Source organism: Scylla paramamosain, chromosome 29 (assembly GCF_035594125.1).
Source record: "Scylla paramamosain isolate STU-SP2022 chromosome 29, ASM3559412v1, whole genome shotgun sequence".
NCBI classification, from domain to species: domain Eukaryota; kingdom Metazoa; phylum Arthropoda; class Malacostraca; order Decapoda; family Portunidae; genus Scylla; species Scylla paramamosain.
In genome coordinates this window covers 18,041,880-18,056,879 of record NC_087179.1, presented here as the reverse complement: position 1 = coordinate 18,056,879, position 15,000 = coordinate 18,041,880, and the positions used below count along the sequence as shown (strand labels likewise).

The following is a 15,000-nucleotide window of genomic DNA, read 5'->3' as shown; positions in this document are numbered from 1 at the left end:
TATTTTGTAGGGAACTATGGTGCATCCCTGGGGCCTGTTATGTTGAAAGTCTGCTGCCTCCACACCTCTTGCCCCTGACCCTCCCCCTGCAGGACTCAGGCAGTGAAGGCAGCAGCCAGGTCAGCATACCAGGTGAGCAAATATAGCTGTCACAGGACCAGCCATGACAAGACAGCAATGACTTCATGACAGCTGGTTAAAACAGTAAAGAAGAGTGTTAGTGAGCAGCCTGCCTACCTGTCATACTCTGCGTTGTCGTGGTCGCAGCGCTCATCCTTGTACCCCTTCCAGCTGTCCCCGTGCTTGCAGGTGGTGAGCAGCACGATGTCCCTCTCATTGTGCAGGTGGTAGAGGCTGTTCCGCGTCTCGCTGCCAATGCCGTACACATAACGCTTTCCCTTGAATGACAGCAGGTACTTCTTGTTCCCGGGAAACTTGTTGGACTCCAGGAAGCCCTCCTCACCCCCCTTCTCCAGGTGGCTTTTGTGGAACAGCGGCAGAGAGATGTCGAACCCCTGCCGGAAGTTCTCGATGGAAATGCTGGACTTGGCGAGGATTGCCTTGCCCAGGTCAAAGCCCAGGTCCTCCAGGTAGTCCGGGAAGGTGCCCGAGTACAGGTTGAATATGATGTGGTTCTGGCCGTTGTTCCAGAGGGCCAGCCGCTGCACCCTGTACTGCATGTTGCGTACGTACTCCTTGCTCAGTGTGTCCCGGTCCAGGGTGTCCAGGCTCAGCACGAACACACACGCCTGGCTGGGGTCGGACGTGTAGTAGCCAGACTCACGGATGGCATTTAGCACCTTGGCATAACTGGCACTGGGCGGAACGTTGTCGTCTATGGGGTACACGTACACCCTGAACCCTCTGTCACACTGGCTGAAGTCAAAGCAGGTCTCCATGCGACAGTCCCGCGTGTCACCACCACTGCCACCACCACCACCACCACCACCTCCACTATCACTGAGCCGGTGGAAGCGAGGGCTGGGGGAAATGTCTTCATCCTGCAGCAGGTCAGAGTCCTCTGAATAGCTGGAGAGGTGGTGGTGCCACTTGCTCTGCCGGTGAGCCTTGAAGTGGTGGTAGCCAAAGTAACCAAAGAAGAGGAACGCACAACAGCTGAATAAGAGCAAATATCGTTTTTTGGCTTGCATCTTGACTGTCTGTGGCACTCACTACCTGTGGCGGCAGCCAGTCACCTCAAGATAGCAGCAGCAGCACCAGCAGCAGCAGCAGCAGCAGCACGGTCCGTGGGACGCCTCCTCGCATGCCCCTTCACACTGCTGCTGCAGGAGGTGGAGGTGGAAGAGAAGAGCGAGGAGGAAGAGGAGGAGGAGGGGAAGAGGGCGGGCAAGGGAAGGGAGAGGAGGAAAGTAGCAGGGGGGCGGGTGAATATGGTCACTGCTGCAGGCATTCCCTTACACTGCCCGGCACGGCACTGCACTGGTGGGATATTGATTTTCCAGCTGCCCACACCCTGGTGGCCGCGGAGACAGCGTGCCCAAGCCCGCACACCACGCAGACAGGCTCGGCCCAAGACACAGCTGACCCGACCCTGGCGCACCGACTCATGTTTGGCTGCACTCACACTGAGGCTGGGCACTGCACACTGCCCCTCCCCCCCTGCCCAGCACAACACACGGCAACCACGGCACTGCCACCACTCCACCACCACACACACAGGGGCGCCGGCCACCGACGAGGCGCGGCCCACGGGGAGGCGGTGACAGGGCTTCAGTAGAGAGTGGCACGAGCGCAGGTGGCAGCCATCCTCCTCCCCGCGGTGGTAAACACCTCACTGCCTTGCTGAGGCGCGGCGGCGGCGCCATCTCGCCCCGCCCCGAGTGTGCCATTCTCTCCACCCCGCGGACTTTGAACTACTACCCTTGTCATCGCGCCGCACGCTGGGGCAGAAGTAGTAGTAGTAGTAGTAGAAGTAGTAGTAGTAGTAGTAGTAGTAGTAGTAGTAGTAGTAGTAATAGTAGTAATAGTAGTAGTAGTAGTAGTAGTAGTAGTAGTAGTAGTAGTAGTAGTAGTAGTAGTAGTAGAAGCAGTGGTAGCAGTAGCAGCAACAGCAGCAATATTATCAGTATTTATTCTGAGAATGTTTTGATTTGGAGGACTCAGCTATTACTAAGGCATATGCAGTGCGAGTCTTCACTTGATGGATAATCATGCAAAAACAACTGGATCCTGCACAGAGCTTGGGATAAGTGGGACTACCAGATGAAGGAGACACAAGTAACAAGTATTAACAGCAGCAGCAGTAGTAGTAATAGTAATAGTGGTCGAATAGAAACACAACAAGGACCACAACACAGCAAGCCACACAGACATAAGGAAGGTCTGTGTTTGCCTCACCTCTGACCTCGCTCACGTCATGACCGCCATCCCTCGCGCCTCTTGCTCCCCGCCCACGCCTCACGCCTCACTTTGCTCCTGTGTGCGTTGAATGATGCTCCACTATGCGTCAATACGTGTTGCAATGAAAACTAATGCTGTCACCTCACGCATGTCACTCACGTCACCGCACGTAAATTAAACTGGCGCGGCAGTTCCCTCATAGCAAGTAAATTATATAATCATATTTCACCTCTCCTCATTTACTAATTTAGTGTAGTACTGTGATCTTTAACTTGATGCATTAAGATTCCCTATTACTTAGCCATCGGGTATAGGAACGAGAAAGGTTAATATGCATACTCAATAGAAGTAGAAGTGATAGTAGTAGTAGTAGTAGTAGTAGTAATAAAAATAATAATAATAATAATAATAATAATAATAATAATAATAATGATAATAATAATAATAATAATAATAATAATAATAATAATAATAATAATAATAATAATGAGAAGAAGAAGAAGATAAAAAAGTGTCTGTCCAGCTTTGTCCATCCTCCCCCCCCCCCATGTACTACATCTCTCGATTCTCTCCTCCCCCCGCTCTCTCCTCTCCCAGCCTCCCTTAATTATTGCGTTAAGATAGTGAAGAAAGGATGCCGACTTCCGGTGTGACGTGGTGCCATGCTCTCTCTCTCTCTCTCTCTCTTGTAACGAGATAAATATTCACTTTTCTGTATTTACTCAATCTATGAACTAAAAAATATATACATAATCACACACACATACACACACACACACACACACACAGAGAGAGAGAGAGAGAGAGAGAGAGAGAGAGAGAGAGAGAGAGAGAGAGAGAGAGAGACTAGGAAATTTATGAGTAGCAATCAGATCCTATCAAATGCAATACAAAAACAAGAAGGTATCAACACATTTGCTCTTCTCTCTCCTTGCACTAAGATAGTTACCTTCGAATTTTCCACGCCCACGACAGCCTCACATTTACAAGCAACCCTCACTCTCTCAGAACCTTGCTATACTCGTCACTCACGCGGAAGAGGGAGAGGGAGAAGAGAAGGCAGAGAAAAGGCATGAGATATATTTTAATGTTGAAGTGATCGACTTTGCCTCTCTCTACATGGTGCCGAAACTCGTGGTCATGCAGTATACGTGTCTTTAGTCAGTTCAGTGCGACATTAAACATTTGCCTGCTTCTCTATTTCCCCATTCCTATGACTTGGTCTTCCAAGAGGGGGATCTCAAGACGCTTCTCCAACTTTACATAATCCTCTCCTTGGTTGGTGCTCATCTTGCATAAAAAAAAGATAAAAATGCATGCAGAATGTTTATAATGCACACGCACAGACCTGCATACACTATCAGAAGAGCCGGGTTCATGAAATCTACCTGGTACCGCATCAGGGAGGTTGTCAAGGCATCTGCACCTTTCATGGCAAGGAACAAAACACCCACAGTAGTTTTCTCAGCATTTACTATACATAATATGTATTACATGTAAATTTTCCTTCTACAGGGAATGGTCTGACATCAAGAATATATAAAACAGTGTATATAGAATATGTCAGAACAATAATAATAATAATAATAATAATAATGATAATAATGATAATAAAAATAATAATGGCACGGTAATGCTTTCCTCAACAATATGTCTGTCACACAATACAACCAAAACACAACACAACTCAACACAATCACAAAAGTACCTTCACACTGCATCCCACTCATGTCAATCTCTTCTTTTTGCCCTTTTTTATTTTATCCACAATGCAGTAAACAATCTGTGCACTAGGTAGCTTCCTGCTTCGTTCAGCCTGTTTCCCTCCAATGCTGCCAAGTCACCCACTTCTAGGACACGCCTCTGAAGGGGATGGCTGCAGCATCTCTCTCTCTCTCTCTCTCTCTCTGCTTTTGTTCATACCATCTCCTTTTATGTACTATTAGGAAAACTTTATCCTGGTATAATAAATGCATGAAAGAAACTGAAAAATATTCAACTATTTTGACAGCACAGAAAATGTTGATCCTCAAGTGAAAAAAAAAAAAAAAAAAAAAAAAAACTGACACACACACACACACACACACACACACAGTTTTGCATTTTCATCACTGAGGCCCATACCAGGTTACAGCTTTCTCAATAGCACTTTTTTTTTTATCTTTTCCTTGCAAGTGACCTTCTTCTTTCCTCACTACTGGCATTCTCAATCTCGCTTCCTTCCCTCCCACGCCATAAACTTCCTAACCTAACGTTCCATAGAAAGCTTCGTTAACCACCCTGTCACGGCTCCTCTTAAACATATTACGTCTTTTGTAGAATAATACAGTGTTGAATTTCCTCATGACACTTTGCATATTCTCCTTAACATGCATATTATACTCCCATTTCTTCTGACTCACAACCTCATATTTCAAATTAAATATACACTTGTGAATTTAAACAGGATGGGTGGAGTAAGACACAATAAGACATACTAAGACAACAGTAACTTAAATAAACACACTGCCAATATCATCAGCAGCATGCATTATACTAACACAGTGTTTCTTGGTAATGGGTACAGGAATTATAAGTAACACAGTATGTAACATCCCCCCTCCTGCCTTAACTCAACACTCCCTGGATTGACAACACACACTCCCCTCCCAAGCATTCCTCTTATCTACCTCCTGGCCCACCTGACTCACCATTCCCTCTCAGCTACCTACTAATGTATCACGAGTGCTGAATCAGATGCAATGTCCTTTTCATCACCTGTTTTGCTTAATTTACTAAACTTATGTTACCTGAAATCTTGAGTATTGGAATTTCTGAGGTGTTTGTATCCTCGGTACAATGTAACATGGGGCTAAGAGTCTGAGTGATGTATGTGTGTGCGTGTGTGTCTGCGTGAATGAGTTACTTTGCCTGGTGTGCCCCATGTGGGATTGCTGGCCAAGTATAAAGATGGAGAGATAGATAGATAGATAGATAGATAGATAGATAGATAGATAGATAGATAGATAGACAGACAGATAGATAGATAGAGACACCTTTAGCAGTGCCATAAGAAGATACAATTCTATGCAAAGCTCCACCTACACCCAGATAAAAAGTGTATTATTGTTCCCTTGCAGTAGTTGTGTTGGTGAGGAATGAGAAATACTGGGGAAGTGGAGCTTAAAGAGTGTACTATTATGCTTTACTGCCACACTAGTTGCCTGCACCTGACAGCTTGGGGGAGGTGGCAAGTCAACACAGGAGGGGAGGATCTGGCCCACTTTCATCACTCACACCATAATTTCACATCGTTCAGAATCATTACCATTACCAAGGTTGAATTTTGCTGGCCTGAAAATTACAGTGAATAAAATTGTTTAGCTGCAGACAAACACATGCACACGTACACACAAAGAGAGACTACTGGTCAAGCTTATGAGTGGTGATGGACACTTCACAACAGTGCCCCAAGCTGTGAATGGTCCAGGCCACTCACTCACTCACTCACTCACTCACTCACTCACTCAGTCACTCAGTCACAAGGCGTGGTGAACGTTCACAAAGTGCAGACAAGAACGTTGGCAGCCATCAATCACAACCACACAGGGACTTTTGAATGAAATGAGTGGCATAAATCCGAGAAATTACAAGAAAGTGTTTGCATGAATTTTCCCCAAACTTGACGAGATGAGAAAGGCAACCACACACAAGAAAGTACAAATATCCTGTCCTTATATGATTGTGAGAGACTGCCAACTCTGCCATCTACATAATATGAAAAACCTGTGTGTGTGAGTAAGGGTACAGGACCTTTTAAAACTTGGGTTAAGTCGGAGCACAATCGAGTGAGTTGGGACAAAAGCCAGTACTGTGTGGGCGAGTGGTTAGGTGATATCAACATTAGGTAAATCTACTACACTTGTTAGGTTTCCTTTAGGTCAGCGTGGGTGTGGCCGTGTGTGTCGGGTGAAAGATAGTACATATTTAAGTTAAGTGACAGACAAGTGCAATGTAAAGTGAGATTTGGGGGGTGGGGGGTGAGGGGAGTGCAGGTGGTGGGGTGTGGGGGTGACAGATGCGGGGTGACAGGTGTGTGCCTCCCTCACCCACTCTCTCTCACCCAGCCGCCTTACAAAATACCTACATCTAAAATGATATGAAGGTGCGTCATGACAATATTGCACTCGTGTATAAAACCTGCACAAAGACCACCATTGCGGGGCACACACAACCTTGCCTGCTCCGCCTGCACTCTTAAAACCAACCAATGAGATAAACTGAGATAGTACATAAAAATAAATAGCTCTTAAATAAATTAATGTAAAACAGAGACAAGCACATACAAATACAAACACTGTTAAAACTTTACAAAACCTTCCTTGAACACGTCACTTTTCTGTTACACTTGTCTCTTTCCATGCACACACACACACACACACACACACACACACACACACACTAAAACTGCTACTGAACGAGTAACTAACCAAGAGAAGGAAACAAATATGTACACACACGTATTCAGTTAAGACGGCACCTGAATGATTTATCTCCTTTCTGTGGATGGAAATTAAGTAAGTAATGGCGACAAAAACTAATAAAAACACAGACACGCAGAGAGACACACAGCCACTCACACAGCATCCATCCAGCCTGCCTTGCTCTTCTTAGCCGGCCACAAATTCCGCACAGACACTCCCTGCGGCCAGCCTCTCTCAGCCCAGCGGTCTAGGAACTTCCTCAGCTCGGACACAAGGAGGACCGTGGAGGTGAGGCAGACCAGGTACAACCAGTCTGACAGGTGGATCCCCTCTGTCTGGAAGACCCACTGCAGGAAGGGGAGGTACACCACGCCTAGCAGGCAGCCCACGGTGGCGGTGAGGGCCACGAAGAGGTACCAGTTCGAGGTGAGGCCGATCTCCAGCACAGACTTGGTATCCGAGCGGCACGACATGGCGTTGAACATGTCGTACATCACGAAGCAGGCGAAGGTCATGGTGGTGTCACGAGCCGTCACGCGCCCGTCGCTCATCTCGGACCTTGGGAAAATATCTGGTTAGGCCCTGGCAGTGCTGGTTATAGACTGCTTCAACTGGAGGAGCAGCTATGTGTACTGATGGGGCACAATGGTGTAACCAGGGATCTATTTATTTCTCCACTCAACTAGAACCACAAAAACATACTTGAAAACCCATTTCACTTCAACTAGAGCCTTTTGAAAGTAGTGGAGGTGCAGCCAGAAGTGTTTCAGATGAGAACATGCTGCACAGACTCACCTGAAGACCCACAGCGTACCACAGATGATGACGGCGGCAGAGATGACACAATTGCGCACCAGCTTCTTGGTGATGAGGTCCTTGGTGGTGTCCCGCGGTGGCTGCACCTTCACGTCTTCATCAATTGGCTCCATGCCCAGAGTGAGAGCTGGCGGCCCGTCCATTATCACATTGATGAGCAGGATCTGGGTGAGTGAGGGTGTGTGGGTGAGGATGAAGGAGTGATGGTGTGTGAGTGAAGGTGTGTGGGTGAGAATGTGCATAAGTAGGGATGTTTATCTAATGTGCAAAGGGAATATGTGTGTATGTGATGTGCAACTGTGGATGTGACAGTGAGGATTGTGTAAGTAGGGATGTGATGGGATCTGATGTGCAACTGTGAGGGCATGAGTAAGGATGTGCACATGTACTAGTAGGATGGGAAGAGATAATAGTGATGTGATATGAAAGACTAAGGAAAAAAATAAAGGTTAAAGATGAAAAGATTAAAAGAAAGAAGAAAGGAAGCAAATATGGAAGACAGAGGGGTTGGGCTGAGGGGTGAGGGACAGAAGGGCTTAGAAGAAAGTATGAAGACAGGAGGGTGGAGCTGAGGGGCTGAAGGGCTGAATGGCTTGGAAGAGTATAGCATAAAAGGGTGGAGCTGTGGGGCTGAGGGACTGAGGGAGTTAGAAGAGAGTATGACAACAGAAGGGTGAAGGGCTGAGAGACTTAAGGGTTTAGAAGAGTAAGAAGACACAGGGGTAGAGCTAAGGGGCTGAGGAAGTGGGGGCTTACCTGCATAGGGTTGAGGGGGCTGGGCAGGCCAAACAAGGTGGACAGGGCAATGAGGCTGAGAGCAACAAGACTTGTGCTCACTTGGAACTGCACAAAATTACTGATGTTGTGAAAGATGCACTTGCCTTCCTCTATTGCTGACCTGCAGACACAGCGGGAGCAAGACCGTGAGACAAGGAGAGAGATACGCACACTTTGAACTACTTAAGTCTTAAAGTTAGCTATTCAAGAGAGACAGAGTTACATTAATCTAGTTCAAAAGACAGACAAAACAAACTTCACATTAATCTCAAAATAAATTATGAGAAAGACACCAGACAGACAGACAGACAGACAGACAGACAGACAAACAGACTTATAATCTTCCCATTCATCACAAAATCACCAGAGAAAGACACCTCGCACTTGATACAGACAAAACAAACAGAGTGATTTCCAACCTTCCCATTGGTCTCAAGATAACAATGACACCATGTAACAGAAAAGCACACTTACAACCTTCCAAACAGCCACTCACAATCCTGCACCACCTCACAAATACTCACAGGATGGTGGTAAAGTTGTCGTCATTGAGAATCATATCGGCAGCTTCCTTGCTCACGGCAGACCCCATACGGCCCATCGCAATGCCAATGTTTGCCCGCTTCAGTGCCACTACATCATTCACGCCATCGCCAGTCATGCCCACGATCTCCCCGGCCTCCTGCAGTGCCTGGGGAGGGACAAGACAAGAAGGGAGAGGCATAAAGCTGGTTATCTGGGTTCTCTCTCTCTCTCTCTCTCTCTCTCTCTCTCTCTCTCTCTCTCTCACCCAGGTACCTAATTAAATCTTTTCCCCATTCTTACTGGGCCACATCAATTAAAGGTAACAAATTTTAGTCATAAACTATGTTGTGAAAAATACTATTGATATCATTACTATTACTACTACTGCTACTACTATTATTACTACTACAGGAGGATTGGAAATTATATAAGTAGTAGAAGAAGAAGAAGTAGTAGTAGAAGTAGTAGTAGTAGTAGTAGGATCTCAGTTTTCTGGTGGAAGTAACTCGTGCAAGTGTTGTAAAGGTAAGTTTTGAAGTTAGAGAGAGAGAGAGAGAGAGAGAGAGAGAGAGAGAGAGAGAGAGAGAGAGAGAGAGAGAGAGAGAGAGAGAGAGAGAGAGAGAGAGAGAGAGAGAGAGAGAGAGAGAGAGAGAGAGAGAGAGAGAGATTGTTACAGACTAACCACCACCACCCTCTCCAACATCTCAGTGGTTAGAAATTCGGAAAAAATAAAAAATAAATGAAAATAAATAAATAAATAAATAAATAAATAAATAATAAAATAAATAAATAAATAAATAAATAAATAACAGTGAAAGGGTTGAACTAAAACACACAGGTACCTTGACAATGCGCAGTTTGTGGCGAGGAGAGACCCTGTAGAAGACTGAGGCGTCCTGAACAAGACGCACCAGCAGGCGGTCATCAATGGCATCCAGCTGGTCCCCGGAGAACACTGTACCAGGCCGCAGCTGTCAACAACACCACCAACACCACCAGTCTTGTTAATCCTTCCATTACTGACTCACTACCCTTGCTTCATTATTATCAACACTTCTACAGTTCTCTTCTCTCCTCATTTCTCTAATTCTTCTTCTTTCCACATTATTATTACCATTATCTTTTATCTCCAAGCTTACCAACTCCTCTCCTCTCTCTACAGTCCTTCCTCCTTCTTCTACATCTCTACATCTCTCTTTTCTCACCTCCTCAAACAATCCTTCCTCTTCCACATCTCTCACAGCCCTCTCTTCTTCCCTCTACAAGCCTATACACTCCACATCCCTTCAATTACTCTGCATATACCCACCCAACCCTGCCTTGCCCTACACAGCCTCCTCACCTCCACAACCCTTGAATTACCTTGTATATACCCTTCCAAACCCTGCCTTACCCTACACAGCCTCACCACACACCTGCAATCCCACAGCCTGGGCGATGGCACACGCTGTCTCCTGCGCATCACCCGTCATCATCTTCACCTTGACACCAGTGGACTGCAGGGTGGTGACAGAGGGCCGTGCTCCCTCCCTCGGTGGGTCCATGATGCCCACCAGCCCCATGTAGCTCAGTTCGGACAGACTTGGGCCGCGGGCGATGGAGAGCACTGGGGTGGTGGCAGGGAAGGGCTTAAAAGTCGGTTCCACAGTCACCATTTTTCGTTTGTTAGCTAACTGACAAAACCGCACTAGATTTCTTTAGCTTACCGACAAAGGGAGTGTTTTGTTATGGATCTGGTCCTAAATATTGCGGTGATTTGGTTAACTAGTTATTCTCACACTGCCAAGACTCAATACACTGGGCTGAGTTAAGGTGTGTGTTGCTGTTGTGTTAGAAGGGAATAAGTGGCACCACACACTTGTACACATGTCATTCACACTCTTAGTCCCGTCAGCCCCTGGTGGAAAGAAACAGTTTTGTGGCCAACCATACTACACCCAATTCATAAAAAGAGTAAAAATAAAATAAATAAATGAATAAATACACAAATAAATAAATAAAAAGATAAAACAATTAAATAACTGACCTCGGAGGCCGCGGCGGGAGTGTTCCAGCGCAATGGAGAGAATGTGTCTGTGTCGCTCCTGGGAGAGAGGCAGCACACTCATGTTCTGCTGGTAGTGAGTGCAGGAACGCAGCACCACCTCCACCGCACCCTTCACCAGCCACTCCACCTCACCTGTCTGAGTGGAGAGAGCAACATATAAGAGTGTGTGTGTGTGTGTGTGTGTGTGTGTGTGTGTGTGTGTGTGTGTGTGTGTGTGTGTGTGTGTGTGTGTGTTGGAAGCATCATGCAGATATTGCTTTGGCTTACCCATCCATGTAACCCAAGCAACTCCCTGCCTATCTATACCTGCAGCCTGAGTGACTCCCTATCTGCCTGCAGGGGAGAGGCAGTGAGCACATACCTTCTTGTTCTTCACCTTCACTGACATCGTCTTGGTCTCTGACTTGAAGGGAACCTCCTCCATCCTCTGGTACTTGTCAGCTGCGTTGTAGATCCCGTGCTGCGGCAGATAACACCACCATTACCACCACCACCACCACCACAATGATAATACATACATACATACACCAAAGCTTCTGGCAAGTTATCTCTTTTTCTTCACTTTATCTTCCAAGGGGAGGAAAAATAGATGAAAGAGGAAACATTAAGAAAAACATGTTATAATTTTTTCATTTATGTTGTGCATTAATAACACAAGGTGGGCAGCCAAGGCAAGGCACACAGCTTTCATGTTCACACTCATCCACATCACTAACAATGACAACAACAACCACAACAATACTGTGTAATGTGGGAGGGTCACCTTGATGGCAGCAGCAAGAATGGCCCCGTCGGTAGGTTGTCCCAGCAGCTGGCCACCCACAATCTGAGCATTGTTACACACAGCACCTGTACCGGATGAGTATGAGTGAATGAATGAGTGATTGAGTGAGTGATTACTACTATGTCATCATTCCTGATCCTGATCTTTACTGGTTAAATCTTGTACTAGAAGAAAGACATTAGTGTATATAGAGGGATAAAAGGAGTAGTAAGCTGTGAGATGAGCAAAAATAGAGATAGGAAGAAAAGACAGAAAAGAAAACATATTCCTAATTTTACCAGTGAGAGGAATGAAGGGAGCAGTGAAAGAACAAAATAGAGGAAAGAAAAGAATGAAGGAAGCAATGAGATGAACAAGAATAGAGAGAAAAAGACAGGAAAAAAACACCATTCGTAAATTTACCAGTGAAGGGATGAAGACACTAATTAAATCACCTTCCTTGACCTCACCTGTCTCCAGCAGTTTGGTGACCGCCTCGTTAGCCAGCTCGGAGTACCCGCCCTCAAACACCACCTGTCCGTCGGCCGAGTACCCAACTCCCGTGAGGCAACACTCGTCCCCCTCAGAGGTTACAATGTTGGTCACCGTCATCTCATTCTGTGCAGGTCAATACAAGAGGAGAGATCAATGTGGGGCTTTTAATAAGGTGTATATTTTATCTTTTTGTCTTCTTTTTGGGAAGAAATATGGGATGAAGGAAAAAATTAAACACTTCTTCCAATAAGGTATCTACTGTTTTTTCCCTTTTGTATTCTTCTGAGGGAGGAAAATGAAGAAAAGGTAAAGAGAAGGAAAAGAGGAAAAAAGTAAAGAAAAATATATTATAAGAGGCTGGATAACAAGGGTAACAAGGCAGGTATCTATTTTCCTTCCTCTCATCTTCTTCTAGGGAAAGGAAAATGATGAAGAAAAAAAAAAGCTTAAGAAACTTGATATGATTCTTTGTGGAGAGATGCACTATGCCTGTAACTCTGCAGGGATGAAGGAATGAAAACAAAAGGCAAAATGTAGAATAAACATTTTTCAGAACTGTACATGGAAACAAACAAGCACAACACAAGTGAACCACGGGACAGAGAACCAAGAACCAAACACTAGCAAACACCACCACACCATCACAGCAACAGTACCTTGGTGAGAGTCCCAGTCTTGTCAGAGCAGACCGTGGTGACACATCCCAGCGTCTCCACAGTTTGCAGTCCCTTGACCAGAGCTGAACGCTGCGCCATGCGACGGATGCCCAGGCACAGCGTCATGGTCACCACAATGGGCAGCCCCTCGGGGATGGCAGCCACCGCCAGACTCACCGCGATGTTGAAGATCTGGTGGAAGAAGAGAGGCCGAGTGAAGGGGCAGTTAGTGGTGACATGGACAAGAGAGAAAGAGAGAAAAAGAGATTGTTTCTGTTTACCAGTGAAGAGAGTGATAACATGAACAAAATAGATAGAAGGAAAAGATGCCAGTGTATTTATAATGCCTAAATTACCCTCAATCAACACAAACAAGAGGCAGTACCTTCTGTATGGGGATGCTCTGGTAGAGGCCGAGAGCAAACACCACCCCTATGAAGCAGAAAGAAAAGATGGACAGTTTCTTGGCCAGCATATCCATGTTCTTCTGCAGCGGAGTGCGTGGCGCCTCTTCCTCCTGCATCATCTTCACCAGCTCCCCAAACTGTGACTTCTCCCCGGTGCTGATGACGATGCCCCGGCCGTGTCCCGTCCTCACGAAGGTGCCCATGTATGCGATGTTGCTGAGGCTTCCCGAAACCCCAAAGCCGCCTGTGCTTAGGATGCTGCTCACCTGAGGGAGGGACAAGGGTGAGGCTGGGATGTAGAAGAGGGACAAGCTGGGGTGTATGTCACTAGCAGGCACACACACACACACACACACACACACACACACACACACACACACACACACACACACACACACACACTTAAACGAGAAATCCATATGACCTGAGCGAGCAAGAGAAAAAGAAAGAGAGAGAAAGATAAAGACAACACCCTTCCCTTACCTTCGCTCCTGGCTCGGTCTCCCCGGTAAAGCTGGACTCATCAATGGACAGGTCAATTGCCTCCATCAGCCTCAAATCCGCAGGCACCCGATCGCCAATGCTGAGGTGCACCACGTCACCTGGCACCAGCTCCCTTGCCTGGTACTCCCGTAGGCACCCATCCCTCAGACACATGCAGGTGGCCGGCACTTGTTTCTTGAGTTCCTCCAGCGCCCGATCAGTCCGCAGCTCCTGAATGAAGGCAACAGTGGCCACAATGACGATGGCCAGGGTGATGACCACTGCATCGTCGAACTGGCCCATGCATAGCGACACCACAGACGATGCCAGCAACAGCAGAATCAGAGGCTCCTTGAACTGTTGGGGGAGGAAAGAATGGGTGACTTGAACTGTGTGTGCAAACTTGAACTGGGTGACCTGCTGTGGCTGAGCAAGGAGCTGTGGGATGAGGAGAGACTGGCTAAGTTGGTCTGGGTTTTTGGGGATTTTGAATGGTGATGAGTGAGTGAGTGAGTGAGTGAGTGAGTGAGTGAGTGAGTGAGTGAGTGAGTGTGTGTGAGTGGGTAAGAATGAGGAGCTCCTTGAGAATGAGTGAGTGAGTATGTGGGTGTGTGCAGGGAGATAATGTCTAATGAACACTTTAATTCCAGTTTACCAGTGAGAGATGAAAGAGTGAAGATAGTGAAGATTTAGTTAACATTCACAACAATACAAGTAGGAGAACAAGAATACCAGGAGGAGAGACAGAGAAAGCAACACTGTAAACACACCTGGCCCATGTACCCATTCCAGAGCAGCTCATCCTTCATTCCCAGCAATAAAAGAGAACAGGAATACCAAAAGAGACAGAGAGAGAAAAGAACAGGAATGCCAGGAGGAGGAACAGAGAAAGGAACACTGTAAACACACCTGGCCCAAATACTTCTTCCAGAGTGGGTCGTCCTGGGTCTCCTCAAACTCATTGAAGCCGACCGCCTGTCTCCGCGCCAGCACCTCCCTGGACGGCAGCCCGGAGGCGGGGTCGCTCAGCAGCAGCCGGGCCACCTCCTCCCATGCCAGCCGGGCGCCCTCCTGGCCACTCACCCACATAGCTGCCCCCTCTCCTCCTTCTCCTCCTGCCCCCCCACCTTTGCTAGGCACCGGGCTCAGGCTCTCTTCTGAGGACGAGGCGGATGGAGGCAGCAGCCCTATGCCTTCCTGATGGGGG

The 15,000-nt window shown here is 46.9% G+C and overlaps 2 protein-coding genes across 7 annotated transcripts in view; both read right to left on the bottom strand.

The window, feature by feature from the left end:
• LOC135115522 (exostosin-1-like) overlaps positions 1–1,810 on the bottom strand; it is a 61,374-nt gene extending 59,564 nt beyond the window's left edge. Inside the window, exon 1 of the mRNA XM_064032383.1 lies at positions 238–1,810. Within this exon, the coding sequence (XP_063888453.1) occupies positions 238–1,151 (914 nt within the window). The 5' untranslated portion in view covers positions 1,152–1,810. The remainder of the gene's footprint in view (positions 1–237) is intronic.
• A 2,007-nt stretch (positions 1,811–3,817) lies between these two features.
• LOC135115514 (calcium-transporting ATPase type 2C member 1-like) overlaps positions 3,818–15,000 on the bottom strand; it is a 21,884-nt gene continuing 10,701 nt past the window's right edge. For all 6 annotated transcript variants that reach the window (XM_064032369.1, XM_064032372.1, XM_064032370.1 and 3 more), the window contains 14 exons: positions 14,703–14,990; positions 13,794–14,150; positions 13,289–13,576; positions 12,904–13,095; positions 12,223–12,370; positions 11,753–11,838; positions 11,351–11,449; positions 10,969–11,125; positions 10,358–10,548; positions 9,785–9,913; positions 8,942–9,108; positions 8,397–8,538; positions 7,620–7,804; positions 3,818–7,382 (listed from right to left, as the gene is read on the bottom strand). In XM_064032369.1, coding sequence (XP_063888439.1) covers positions 6,977–7,382; positions 7,620–7,804; positions 8,397–8,538; positions 8,942–9,108; positions 9,785–9,913; positions 10,358–10,548; positions 10,969–11,125; positions 11,351–11,449; positions 11,753–11,838; positions 12,223–12,370; positions 12,904–13,095; positions 13,289–13,576; positions 13,794–14,150; positions 14,703–14,990 — 2,835 coding nt within the window. In that variant the 3' untranslated portion in view covers positions 3,818–6,976. The remainder of the gene's footprint in view (positions 7,383–7,619; positions 7,805–8,396; positions 8,539–8,941; positions 9,109–9,784; positions 9,914–10,357; positions 10,549–10,968; positions 11,126–11,350; positions 11,450–11,752; positions 11,839–12,222; positions 12,371–12,903; positions 13,096–13,288; positions 13,577–13,793; positions 14,151–14,702; positions 14,991–15,000) is intronic.